The sequence below is a fragment of the Branchiostoma floridae genome, chromosome 1, assembly GCF_000003815.2.
Source record: "Branchiostoma floridae strain S238N-H82 chromosome 1, Bfl_VNyyK, whole genome shotgun sequence".
Taxonomy (NCBI): domain Eukaryota; kingdom Metazoa; phylum Chordata; class Leptocardii; order Amphioxiformes; family Branchiostomatidae; genus Branchiostoma; species Branchiostoma floridae.
Window position 1 is genome coordinate 17117607 of NC_049979.1, and position 13242 is coordinate 17130848.

General features: G+C 39.4%; 1 protein-coding gene across 1 annotated transcript in view; it reads left to right on the top strand.

Moving 5' to 3' along the window:
- The window catches only part of LOC118410763 (amyloid-like protein 2), a 26909-nt gene that overhangs the window by 2833 nt on the left and 10834 nt on the right, over positions 1-13242 (top strand). The window contains exons 2-10 of the mRNA XM_035812595.1: positions 3745-3918; positions 4077-4209; positions 4390-4481; positions 4616-4787; positions 5619-5747; positions 7622-7737; positions 8307-8402; positions 8611-8769; positions 10790-10935. Of these exons, the coding sequence (XP_035668488.1) occupies positions 3745-3918; positions 4077-4209; positions 4390-4481; positions 4616-4787; positions 5619-5747; positions 7622-7737; positions 8307-8402; positions 8611-8769; positions 10790-10935 (1217 nt within the window). The remainder of the gene's footprint in view (positions 1-3744; positions 3919-4076; positions 4210-4389; positions 4482-4615; positions 4788-5618; positions 5748-7621; positions 7738-8306; positions 8403-8610; positions 8770-10789; positions 10936-13242) is intronic.

The window sequence follows — 13242 nt, forward strand, 5'->3', positions numbered from 1 at the left end:
CATTTACTTATTGCTTTGACTAGCTTTTATCCACAAAAAATGTTACATGATGCACAAGAATTTCTCTTGTTCAGAGTAAGCCCCCTCTCCACAAGGCTTGACCCCTGTCACAGTGAAAGAGATACCAACTTCTAAAGGTTATTTGCAGTCACCATTGAGGCTTGCAGCAGGATGCAGATGTTGGTCATGCTTCCAGTGTTACTAGTGGTGCTGTTATTTCTGTGGGGAATACAGTAGCATTTCTGTCATTCTCACTGTGATAAGAAGAATAAGTCTGTAATAGATAGATGGATGATAAGCCTACTTTGATAAGCTACTTTTGAATGTGATCTGTTGGTTTGGTTTAATCAGTTTTATATGTCTTATCGGCAGATAGTTTTGCACTGAGGTATTGCTGTAGATATTTTGTTAATTCAGTGGTGTTAATTTGTCATTACATTGTATTGTAAATCAGTTTGTAGAAGCAGCATATTTTAGGGTACATTTGTTATATTCTTCACCAAATCGTCTGTGGTAAGATGGTGGCCATGTGGAATCTGTTCAGCTGTTGGCAAATATGTGACCTTTCAGAAGGTACTTCCGCAAGTGTTGCCACAAATTTCACAGAGTTGGTACAGGCTTTCCTTCTTGCTGTGCTTCCCTTGCCTAGGTATTTAACAAATGCAAACATTCACAGAGGGAAAGCTTAATTTTGGGGTATTTTTATACGCTAATTACTAAATATGGCATGATTGACATATTGGTAATGGTGGCCAAAATTTGCATGATATTTACAATACTTTCACTGAGGAATATGAAGGAGAAAGGAATATGAAAGTAAACATATCCTATGTTGTATTTCAGATCTATTTGGCTTGCTAAATGACTGGTCACTGTGATAATGTGCATTTATGAAACAGATTGATTTTACTAATGTAATTTGACATGTGGTGTCTTAAGTAGTTGCTATCTAAATGAGGTGGATTTGAGAAGGACATGTTGGCTAAAGAAAATCAAATATTGGCTACCTTATCCATCATAAGTGCATTTAGTGATCTACAAGGAAAAGTGCCCAGGATCATTCTCTTACAATAGGTGGGGCAAGTGGGCAGGTTATACAACATTATTTTCCTAGTTACATAAAGTAACCATACATATTCTTGAATTATTGTGAAATGTGGTTTTAGTTTGTTGACTGACAGTAACTGGTACAGTAGCTGCCATGAAGCAAGACCAGAGAAACTACAATGTAAATATCCTCCCTGACCATAGTCTGTCACTGTCAGTATGTCAACTCCCTTGGCTACTGCCTAACTCCTATTCACATGCTTGTTTCGTTATACATTTAAACTACTTGTTGTGATGTATAATTTCCCAGCAAATGTCCTATGCAAAGCTTTCACATGTTTGCAGGGTTGTAATTTTTGTGCAACTACTGAGCTAGACCTACCACATTGAGGTCATGTAAATAAAGCTGTCTATATCGTATATGTACATTATACAGCAAGATAGCCATTGACCAGTCCTGTATTCCAATGACTGTCAGACTGAAAATGTTTATGTGCAATTTCCATACTGTACTATACATGATCCACCAGTAACCTTCTCAAGTCTGCTAAATTTTACAAAATGAAGAGAAATTGCTAGCATCAGTAGAATCAATGTAAGTCCTAAACATCTTCATTCAGAATGATGATTCAGTAAAGTTTGATAATTATTACAAAGAGTCCTTTGTCTTATGTTGTCATCTATCATAATAAAAATCAATTTGCATGCACAGCATCTCTAATATGTCTGTAGATGAGAGTTGTGAGTACCCTGAGTGGAAGTTATTATAGGACATGCAAAAGCGAAGATGTTATTCATTGTCAAATTTTCCTGTCGTACGAAGGATTCCCCTGATGCAGTGTCCTCAAATAGTATTTGCCAGTCTTTAAAGATTGAAGTTGTTTTTCCCTTCATTGATGTTTTATTTTGATAAATGCAAGATGATTTGACAGGATTCTCCAGCTGCAGGCATATCCATCTGTTATAGATGAAAAACTGGTCGAAACCAGTTCTTAACTTGCTTTGGAAGAGGGCGTAATATTTGTCCTAAGTTGGTCTAAGTTTTTTGGCTCAGACACAAGAAACCTGCAACACTGATGGTGCTTCAAAAATTATCTTTGGCATCCAAACACCTGTCTGGTATAACTGAGTTTATGTCAATAGGAGTAGTCCTTCCAATGATGCTTCCCTGGGTACCTTCCTAGAAATCTGCTTCAACTTCGACAATGCAAGGTTGTCAATAATAGGTTTTTGAGCCATTAATTTCAAAGACTGGTATGCCTTATGTAGCATATTTCGTTGTGATGGTGAGTGTACATACATACAAACATCTTGCACATAGGCATGAATGCAAATTGGTTTCATGCAAAGCTTATTTCAACAAGTAATCTAGCTATTTCTTTATCATTCTGGAGTGAAGTCAAAACTTGCATATACAAGCAAATAGATGATTCACACTATTTTCGTCAAGAAACTGGTACGTCTCAGTTAGATGTAAAACACCTATCTGTTTCCATTACCTAGGTACAGGCTTCTATATTGCAAAAGGCAATAAAGTTGACAATGGCTGAATGAGTCTAGGCCATTTACAGGTGAAGTGGTGGTTCAGTTCAGACAATACAAGGGGAAATTTATGAGTCAATTTGCTCATGTCACTGCTGCCATGTTAACCAGCTACTGCAGCAATAAGTTCTTTTTATGAGTTGGAACCCTTGGCAGCTGATATCACAATCACTTTGTGACACAATTGGGATGGCATATCATGAAATGTGTTGTGAACCTTGACAGTCATGAGCATTTTCCAAATTAGGAAACCAAGTAGAGGGATCTATGTTGATATGGTCTTAGAACTGACGAAGTTCAGTTTCAGACTGACAGAAAAAGGCAATCATGGACTGTAGAAGCAAAACCCATCAAGTTGTAAATTTTGCTGTAACTTGGAATTCAGTGGCGATGAAGAGCAGGATAGGTCACGTTCATGAGAACACAAAATACCAATGTGACCATTAAACCAGTGTAATAAAGATCAGGGCGATCTCCAACGGGTGAACTTAATGATTGTGATCTTTGTCATTACACTGGATGGCCTTCTGATTTGTGTGTGAGCCATCCATAAAGGTGAAAACTCTACATGAAATGTCAGCCAAAATACCTTGATCTGTCCTAGCCCAACCATTGAGCCCCAGTCCAAAGTGCCAGCATTACTAGTGAGGATGTCTTTACCCAAAGGAATTAGACCTCCTGGCCAACTGGACTACACGTGACTAGTGTATCCAGTTTAGTCAGATTTCTAACTTTAAGTTAATGGATGAACAGAATGGCATGCAAATTTTTCCCCTGGGACACCTGTAATTATCTACTTGATTACAGTGTATAGGTAATGGGAACAAAAAGGTAGAAAATGATTAAAGGTTACAATTCTTGAACAAAGGGGCATTGCATCATGATTTCATTTGCAATTTATGACTGAAAGAGGAATAGTACTAGAAGTGTTACCATCATTATGTTACCTTGTTCAGACACTGCAAGATTAGTCAAATTTTACGACCCAGAACGGACACTACCAACATAATACTTGCATTACAGTAAAAAGAAATGCATAACAGCTAAGGTTTCTCCAATAGCTTGTATAGATTTCCATAGATGTATGATATTTGTACATGGGTTATAATTTGCAAATCTCCTTGAAAGCCTTACAAGTCTTGTTTGTCTCTCCAGGCCCTGGCAGCCACATATGATTCTGCTAAGCCTGATCCCATCCCCATGGTCGCCATGGTCAAGGACAAGATGAACCAGCACATCAACTTGGACTCTGGAAAGTGGGAGACGGACCCAACTGGCAAGCATGGTTTCAAGGATAAGCCACAGGACATCCTGGACTATTGCAAGATGGTAAGTATTGGATGTGTTTAAGATTTATCTAGTGCCTATTGACTTTGATGCTGGAATAGTACAAGTTCATTTTATATTTGAACTTAACTTGGTAACCTTCTTTATTCTTCTTCAATTTTGCTCAACATTTCTCATGGTCTCCTATTTATTTTGTCCAGATGTACCCTAACTTGGAAATCACCAACATCGAAGAGCACACCAAAGAGATCAAGATTGAGAACTGGTGCAAGCCTGGTTCCACTGCCCCATGTGGAGGACATCCCCACAAAGTCAGGCCCTTCAGATGCCTGGGTAAGAGAAAGCCTTGTTTAAGGATTCTGTGATTTTTGCCATGTTGCATGTCTATGGTCGTTCTAAAAACTTGTGGCCGGTTAACTTTTCTACCAGTAGCTCTTGTTTCCTCACCTTTTAATTACTGTTCTCTTTTGGTTAACATTTGCACAATGTAACTAAGTTCTATTTGTTTCTTAGTTGGCAGATTCGAGAGTGATGCTTTGATGGTCCCCACCAAGTGCAAGTTCTCCCATATTCACAACAGCTCAGTCTGTACGACCTTCTTCAAGGTAAGTGGAATTTAGAATTGCTATAATAAGACTCTCTTTATAGTGAAGTGAATGCATAGAAAAAAAATTATTTTACAAGATTTGACAGGGAAATCTTGGTAGATCTAAATCATAATGTTCTTTCTTGTTTTCAGTGGCGTGATGCGGCCAAGGAGGCATGTGACAAGTCAGGTTTTGACCTGCACAACTTTGCCATGCTGAAGCCTTGTGGAGTGGACCTGTTCACTGGTGTGGAGTTTGTCTGCTGTCCTACCAAACCTGTGCAGCAGCAGGTGTCCCTCCAGGATGTGGAGCCTGTCAAAGAAGGTAACTTTTATGTCATCTCCAACTCATTGCTAGCAAGTTACTACAATATACAAATGTACTTTGCATTACTTGTAGGTAACTTTATAGGGTGAGGAAGATAGATTGGATAGACATGATACAGCATAAAAAGTGAAATATTGTTGTGTCCAATCCATTGTACGACAAAGTTGTCCATGATAACAACACACATGTAATTTCTGCTTGCAAAGTCAGTAGGGAGTCAGCAGTTAGCACATCTGCATTTCTTGGTTCATGTCTAGAAAAATACATTGGATACGCAGGTTGAACAGAATAGGTTTCCCACTGTGTCCATGAGAAGTTAAAAGGGATTTGTGGGTGTTTGCAACTTGATTTCAAAGATAGCTCTAAAGTGCCTGAAACAAAAGCTCTCTTTGTGAAACCAAATCTTGCAAGCTGACAATGGCTGCATGTCCAGCTTTACTACAGCCTTGATTTTTTTACCAAGTGACCTTGTATGTTTGTGAGCCTTAACAAAAGCAAGGGTAAATTGCTTAGGTAGCAACTGTACCTGGTATTGGGTGACAGGGTTGTGTAAGCCACAGGCTTAGTTCTGTGTGACAAACAACAAGGATGTTGTTTTTCCAAAGTGCAATGACCTGTAACTCCTCTGCAGTGTGCATGATTGATGTGTTGTTTGATACCCCTCAGTTGAACGCAATTATATTCCTTCATAGCAGTTTTTGGTATAGAAAAAAATGTGGAAGATAATATCAAAAGCGTCATTTTTATCTTCCCTCAAATGCTAATAATGTATTTACCACCAGAAAAAAGATGTTACCTAAAGCTGTACATCTTCTTGTCTGTCCATAGTTGTGTCCAACCCTTGTGAGGATGGCAGCCACGAGTGCTCTGATTTTGCTGACTGCATCCCACAGAGCGGTGCTGCCTACACCTGTGAGTGCAGGCCTGGATACATTGGCAATGGCCGCCTTTGTGAAGGTAAATCTCATTACAAGCATTACGTGTTACATGGACTAGGCCTGAAAGGCATTTTAAAGAATGGCCCTGGAAAGAGGCCATTGTTCCTTTTTTCTACAGAGGTCCTTGTTAAATTTGATGAATTTGGGAAAGGTTTCCTGTAAGGCACTGTAGGCATATTGTGTTAGATAAGATCTGATGGTACATGTCTGGCATATTGATGATTTGGGGCAAGACTCCCTAACATTCTTCCACAGTAGTGTTCATGGACTGTATGCTCTTTCCATCAAGCTTACTTTGTCATAACTAATGTGGCTCAGATTGTCCATATCTCATCCCTGCCAGCTGGACTGTAAAGTCGCCCCCAAGTCATGGCTTTATGATAACGTATGTAGAGATGCATGTCCCAGTGGTGTTGACAGTCTGTAAAATATTCATATTCTGCGTGAACCTTTTTCTTATGCTTTATCTCAGCTGCATGCTCTAAAAATTAGATGCTCAACAATCGCAATTTATGTTTGTTAGATTATACTGAATTAATATGCTTGTTTAGACTCGAGAGGTCTTATGTCCGTGACATATTGTTCTTGCAAAAGACTTCTATTTCTGGCATTCATATTTTGACTTCTCAAAGTGCTGACATATTTTGCCCAAGTGTGAAATTGAACAAGGGGGAGAATTCTATAATAATAGCTTGCCATATTTATGGTTTGATGAAAAACCTACTGTTCAGCCAAATTGTGGGTATGTCCCAGTTGTCTGGAATAGGCATAAAATATTCATATTGTTAGTCTGAAGCTCTTCAGTCACTCAATTGTTTTGAAATCAGAGATGCCTCCTGGAGTCATCCACAGGGGTTTTGGGAAAGTAAAATTTGTAGTTGGAGCAACTGAAGAAAATCCATCAACAAGTCGTGGGAAGCGATCTTTGCCAAAAATCAGTGAAACTAGTCCCCTAAAGGATTTACTATTGATTTGATGAGTCAACGGAACAAATGTTAGTATGTAGCAAATTCTAAATATGCTAAATTTTGCTTTAAGCAGCCCTAACCTCCACCATTTTGAGATATAGACTTTTGAGTCTTTTGAGCTAAGCTTTTGCATACAATTATACTTGTTCTTGTCAGGGTACTTGTGTGTTCTTCATAAATGTAAAATTAGGAAATTCTCAACAGGGAAGGTACACGTCTTCGCTTCCACCAACCCCTGATTGATCATGAATGCCAAACAAGTCTGATTGCACTGACCATAAATATTAGATGGCTGCTGGGTGTTGGCTGCCTTGGTCTCCATATATAGATTTCATGATGTGGGCATTTTGCAATATGAAATGAGATGCAGATTTTTAATTTTTCATGAAGGTAAAGCACCCAGAAGACTACTTAACTAAAAAAAGTTATCATTGCATTCAGGTGAAGAAACCGCCATCAGGGCTCGAAATACTGGGTGCATGTGCACCCAGGTGCACCCAAAATTGGAACTGTGCACCCAATTTTTTTCAGTGGGTGCACAGGGTGCACCCAAATATTTTCTTAGGTTTATGTATGTAAAGATATCAAGTATACTAGTATACATCATATTCTTGACATCTAAGTGTTAGAAAGATCTGTCTGTCATGTTACTTGTTTAAGAATGTGATAGCTGGTAACTAAGTTGTGTTATTATTTTTTTTGCATTCTACTGAAATTTAAGTGGTGTACCCAACAATTGTTTGGTGCTCCCAATTTTTTAAGTATGGGTGCACCAGTGCCCTTAATCCCAAAAATGAATTGTGAGCCCTGGCCATAGATGGATAAAATATTCTGTTTTTGTTGATAATGATGGATACTATATTCCATCAATGTACGGGACATGAAAACCAATGACAAGTTTTGTTTTGTAGATCATTTTATACAGAGGAGGTTTTCCAAGAGGAGGTTGCCCCCAGCCCCACACCCAAGAGCTGTAGATCCGATACTTCCTTGAGGAAGATTCAGGCAATGAACACAAGATGTTTCTGGAGACCAGGTAAGGTGTGGAAGAGAAGCTCAGTCTCAGCATGACTCAGGTTACCTGGGTCAAGTTCAGAAATCACAGGAGAATATGGCCTTCAGGGTGACTGAAAATGGCATTCACTCGTGGATATGTGGAAACATCAGCCAGTAGGAACACTAAACTCGATGCTGGATGCAGATTTTATGATTGTTTGTGTACTAAGGACAAACTTATGATTTCTAATTTATGATAGAGTGCATGCTGAAAAGAAATTGCAACCTTCAAGGATAATCAATTTAGCTTGCCCTATTGGCATTGATACTAGTGCTAAACTTGACTACCAAAGTGACATTTAAATGTCATGCTGAAGGACTAAAAGGCCAGGCTTTTATCTGCCCATGACAGAAGTAAAGCAGTAAGCTTAATGGAACTTTCTATCAACATCCCCCAGGCACATGCATGTACTTTCTTTGATCTTAGCTTAGGGAATATGCTGGCCATGTTGTATAATGTTTTCATGAAGAAATTTACCAGTGGCCAGGAGCATGTTGTTCTTGGTAGGCCCAAGGAAGACGAGTCTGTGAACTGTGTGATGTGTTTTGTGTAGGTGATGAAGCAGTGGGAGGAGGCAGAGGAGCGCTACCAGGAACTGAAGAGCAAGGACCCTAACGGGGCTGAGCTCATGAAGAAGGAGATGATGGAGGTAAGGGAAATACTATTTATTAATATTATTACAGATGGAAACTCCAGCCCTGTGGAATTCCGCACAGTCAGACAGGGTAGACAGTACTATCGTACCTTAATCTGTACGTTTTGTGTCACACTCCTTAAATTTTACGACAAGAAATATTCCCATGTAGCATGTAAATAAATCATCAAACTGATTGTGTGAAAATTGTCTGGTCTCTCAGCGCTTCCAGGTGACCGTGAATGCCCTTGAGCAGGAGGGTCAGAGTGAGCGGGAGCAGCTGCTGCAGACCCATCAGCAGCGTGTGGAGACCATGCTCAACAACAAGAAACGTGTAGCCATGGAAGATTACATGGATGCCCTGGGAGAGAACCCACCTCATGTAAGCTAGCGTAGTGAAACAAGATTACTCATAAAATAAATCTTTGAGTAAGCCGTTAAGCGTTTAGAGACACTGCAATTTGTTTCACCATGGCAAATCAAATAACAATGGAATAAAATGAAATGCATTTTGTGATGTGGAAGTGACATTTTGGCCAAATGGTGGTATTGATGGGATTTGTTGTGCACATCTCAAAATTGGTGATGCTGATGAAAAATTTCATTTTGACCACATTGAAGTGGTCCTGGAAAAGCCAGGAAAGCTACAGGGAAGGTTGGAGATCCTCTCAGACTTCTTCGCATCCGTGTCACGTATGAAGTAGCTTACTGTAGTAGGCATGTTAATGGTAAAGGTTAAAATTTATTGAAAAATTACATGGCCATGCAGTGGCAATGAGAAATTTTGACCATGAAGACTCAGGTGTGCATATACAGCATCATCAATGCCATATGCAGCTTCTTTTTTTAAAACTTGTGCTCCTGATCTCCCTGGGCTTACAGTGCAGAGATAGACAAGCTGTTTGTAATTCTAGGAACTATTGCATTTGGTTAAGATGCCCAGATAGGGTGATCTGCTATGGTGATACATTGTCTGCTTGTTCATGCAATGTGGTTACTTAGCAAGGGCTAAAGTGCAGGGTAGGCTGAGAGGAATGATTGGTGCTATCCCCAGTGATTTCAGCTTGGCTGGTTACGGTTCAATATAGGCCAGGCATTACCAGAAATGAGTTGCTCCATGCAAATCAATACCAGGAATATGGTGCCCCATCTCCACTTTGTGGTGCTTAAAACATTGAAGGGGTTTATGTAATTGTTGAGACCTAAAAATTTCCATCCTGGCATCCTTAAATCTACTGTTACAAGAGTACCATCATTTTTGTGCTTAATGTAACAAAATAGAGGCTGATGTAAGTTAATATTTTGTCCTTCATGTAAGTTTGGTCAACCTTTAGGATAAAGATATCCCCTGAAATGATTTTCTTCCATATAGATCACATGTTTTGACATCCTCTGACAAACATCTTGAATTATGTTTTTAGCACGTTGAATCACAAATAAGATAACAAAAAGCTATCAGCAAAAGACTAAAACTTAACAGACCCCCTTTGGTCTATGTTTAAACATCTCTTGAGACTGCAGACCTCTTTGCACCTGGCTTGCTTCCAAGGATTTGTTCCCTGGGGATTAGTGCTGAAGTAGCACTGCTGTTGAAGCATACATCTACTTCACCAACACTTATAAATCACGTGCTCCACATCAGAGAGCTTGGGAAGAAGTTTTTGTAGCAGGAGTACACATTGTACTTCATGAATAAAACCACAAAAGTGGACCACTCATGGGCTTTTAGTACAGGGTGCTGTTGTTACTCTGGTTTGTGTTGTTGTCTTGATTATAATTAAAGAACCTGAAACCTTTTGGTAAAAACGTGACATCTGGAGTAAACAACATCCCTTCCAGACACTTCTAGCTAATGGTTTACTGATCTCACCAGAGGTTATTGGCAAGCTTCATTGTGTTCTCAGTAACCCAGACTTATTCCCTGAAAGGTTAGGACCAATGAAACTACAGTACATATTATCAGCCTGTTGTACTGACACTGTTTGATTTAGCTTTAAGTGTTAAAAGTTTGTGTAATGGTGATGATTTGGTGACCACTGGAGAGATAGAATGGAAAATCAGCACCTGGCTCACGTTCTACAATCCCAGGAAACAGCATGACCTCCGGGCTTTTCACTTATTTCACTGCTCCTAACAAGTCTGATGGGAGTTGACCCCGGCAGTCACAGCAAATTGTATGTGAGTTTGGTCAACAGGGCACAGGTTCCATGGTTTGAAGTTATCTCTCACAGGTTGCAGGATTGCTGATCGTGCCTGATGCAAAGAATCATTAGCTGCTTGATGTTAGCTGTACGAGTTACAGGTCATAACTTTCCTTAGACGCTGTTTATGATGATACTGCTTACACAGTAAAACTTTACTAGCTCTGAAACTTTGGACCATATTTCCATTCGTATGTGCAGGCCCATAAGATCCTCCGTGCTCTGAAGGCCTACATCCATGCTGAGCAGAAGGACCGCCTGCACAGCATGCGCCACTTTGAACATGTGCGGGAGACCATGCCTGAGAAGACTGCTGACATGAAGCCGTCACTTATCCAGCACCTCAGGTCAGTAAAAACAGTAATCATGCATTTCTATCATGAACCATGTTATTTTTCAAAGTGAAACATGTAGTTAGACATATGCTTTTATACATCTTATCACACAGTAAAGCTGGTTTGATAACTTGTCTTTGCACACCATGCTGTATTTTAGCATGCCACTCTTCTTCAATTTCACACAAGCTGGAGATATGTTCAGTTTTATTTCGGGATAGTTTGCAATTATTTGATTTCTTGTAGACCTGAATTTTAAAATCAAATGTGACAGTGAACATTGTTGACAAGCTGTTTGTCTAAGAACTGACTGACTTTGCCACTTGAAACAGAAACTACCTGAAATCACTGAATCCTAGTAATAAAAGAAGGTTTATAGAAGACATGTTTTCTTCAGGATAGGAAATGGCAGGACATGATTTAATGTTCATGGTAATGGCATTCCCAATTCCTTCTTGATTTGAGATGTATTCTTAGGTCAACTCCTGTGGGACACATAAAATTTCCAAGGCCTTATGTTAACAGCAATGTTGGCCTATTTTGTTGGTGGATCATACATATAGCTACAGCTAATGTGTGTAAAAGATGCAGTTAGCCTGGAATCTGTGCCATGTAATATGATACTGCCATGGAAATGAGTGTTTCAATATTATATGGTCAAAGAGCACAGCACTTGGAGGAATTGTAGTAACATGATGGTTGTATTGCAACAAATTTTACCCTGTACATTTGTCATGTCTTTGTAATATTTAAGCAACAGTATGTGATATTTTGTGTCTGTAGTATCAAGAGATGACCAAGATGCGTAGCAAATGATTTTTTTATCTCCCTGTTCATACATATTCCCCTGGGTTGACTGAAGATTGCTCACCTTCTCTCAAGTGCAACCACACACATCTGTCTTGTCCAGGGTGCATTAGATAATATCCATCTTGTATCAAGGGGCCAGATGGGTACATTTTTCATGCAGAGGAGACATTAGCAGTGTTGACCTGCCTGGGCAGTTGGGGTGAGTGAGGGAGGAAGATTGCCTGCCTCACCCAGGAACCCTGTTGGAAAGGAAATTGTCTCAGTAGAAATGAAATCTTAGGGCAAGACATGTCCATAAACTACATGTCTGACAGCCTGCTGTGATGTGAAATGAAGGTCGTTCCCACTGTTACAGGTCTTCGGAGTTTCAGCACATACCACCTGTGTCCTCCACATGTAAATTTAAACTTCTGAAGATCACATTAACAACAGTCATGATCGTTTTCTTACTGCTTTCAAAGTTTCATGATTTCAAAGTTTCAGTTTAAGTGCACAATGAAGGCAGTTTAGGCCAGCAGATTGTTAAGTGCTATGTAGCTACTTCAGCATTTGTTGTTAAACTCAGCAAGATGTGAATGATACCAAGCATAAATGTATAACATGCCAGTTATGCAAATACCATGGCAATCACCATGTTATCTGTAACCCAAAACCATTTTAGCTGTTCTGCGTCATACCAGGCTGTTAAAACCCAATCTGGCAATAAATCAGTTCTTCTTTACTAGCAGCTTGCTTCCAATTTGAATTTACTGGGAACCTGAAACTAGAAGAATGCTGGGTAGAGTGTCAAATCATAGTCATTTTATTGAATCATCAAAATCTTTGTTCGCACTTGAATCATAAATGGTTAAGGACAATTCACTGTCTCTGAAAGTAATGTGATATAGCAAAGATATGCCATCTCTGGTAACAAGCAAGTGCAATAAGGCACCAAAACTCTTTAGACTGTGCCATCCCAGGACACCAAAATTTTATATTTATCATTACTGCTATAACAAAGCTTTATAGATTTAAGTCCCAGGCATACATTTAACTACATCAGCTTCTTGTAGGAGGAGGGGGAACTTTCCAAACAAAAAATAACAGAATAATGCTGAAAATGTCAAGTAAAGTATTAGAGAGAAAGTACATGTTAACTTAAGAAACAAAGTTTGTAGATTGTCATCCTTGCAGGTAGTTTATATCTGCCAGCAATGGTCAATGGAACAGGCAACAAAGTCCAGTACCTGAGGGATATGTGGCGTATGGTACATGTCAGCAGAACGACTAATCTGTCATGCAAATACTGGTATTGATCGACTTAGAGTGCTTTATTATACATGACCTTTACTTCGTGTGTCATTCCAGTGTCATCTGTGTTTTGTAATCCAGTATTTTGCCCTGCAGACTGTAGGCGTGTATTTTGAGGAACATACATCACCAACATGCTGAAGCTCCATTTGCAGTATCATTTTTTTCAGAAAATGGTTTGTCTCTCCACATGTGCCACACAGGAAATTGTTTCCATTT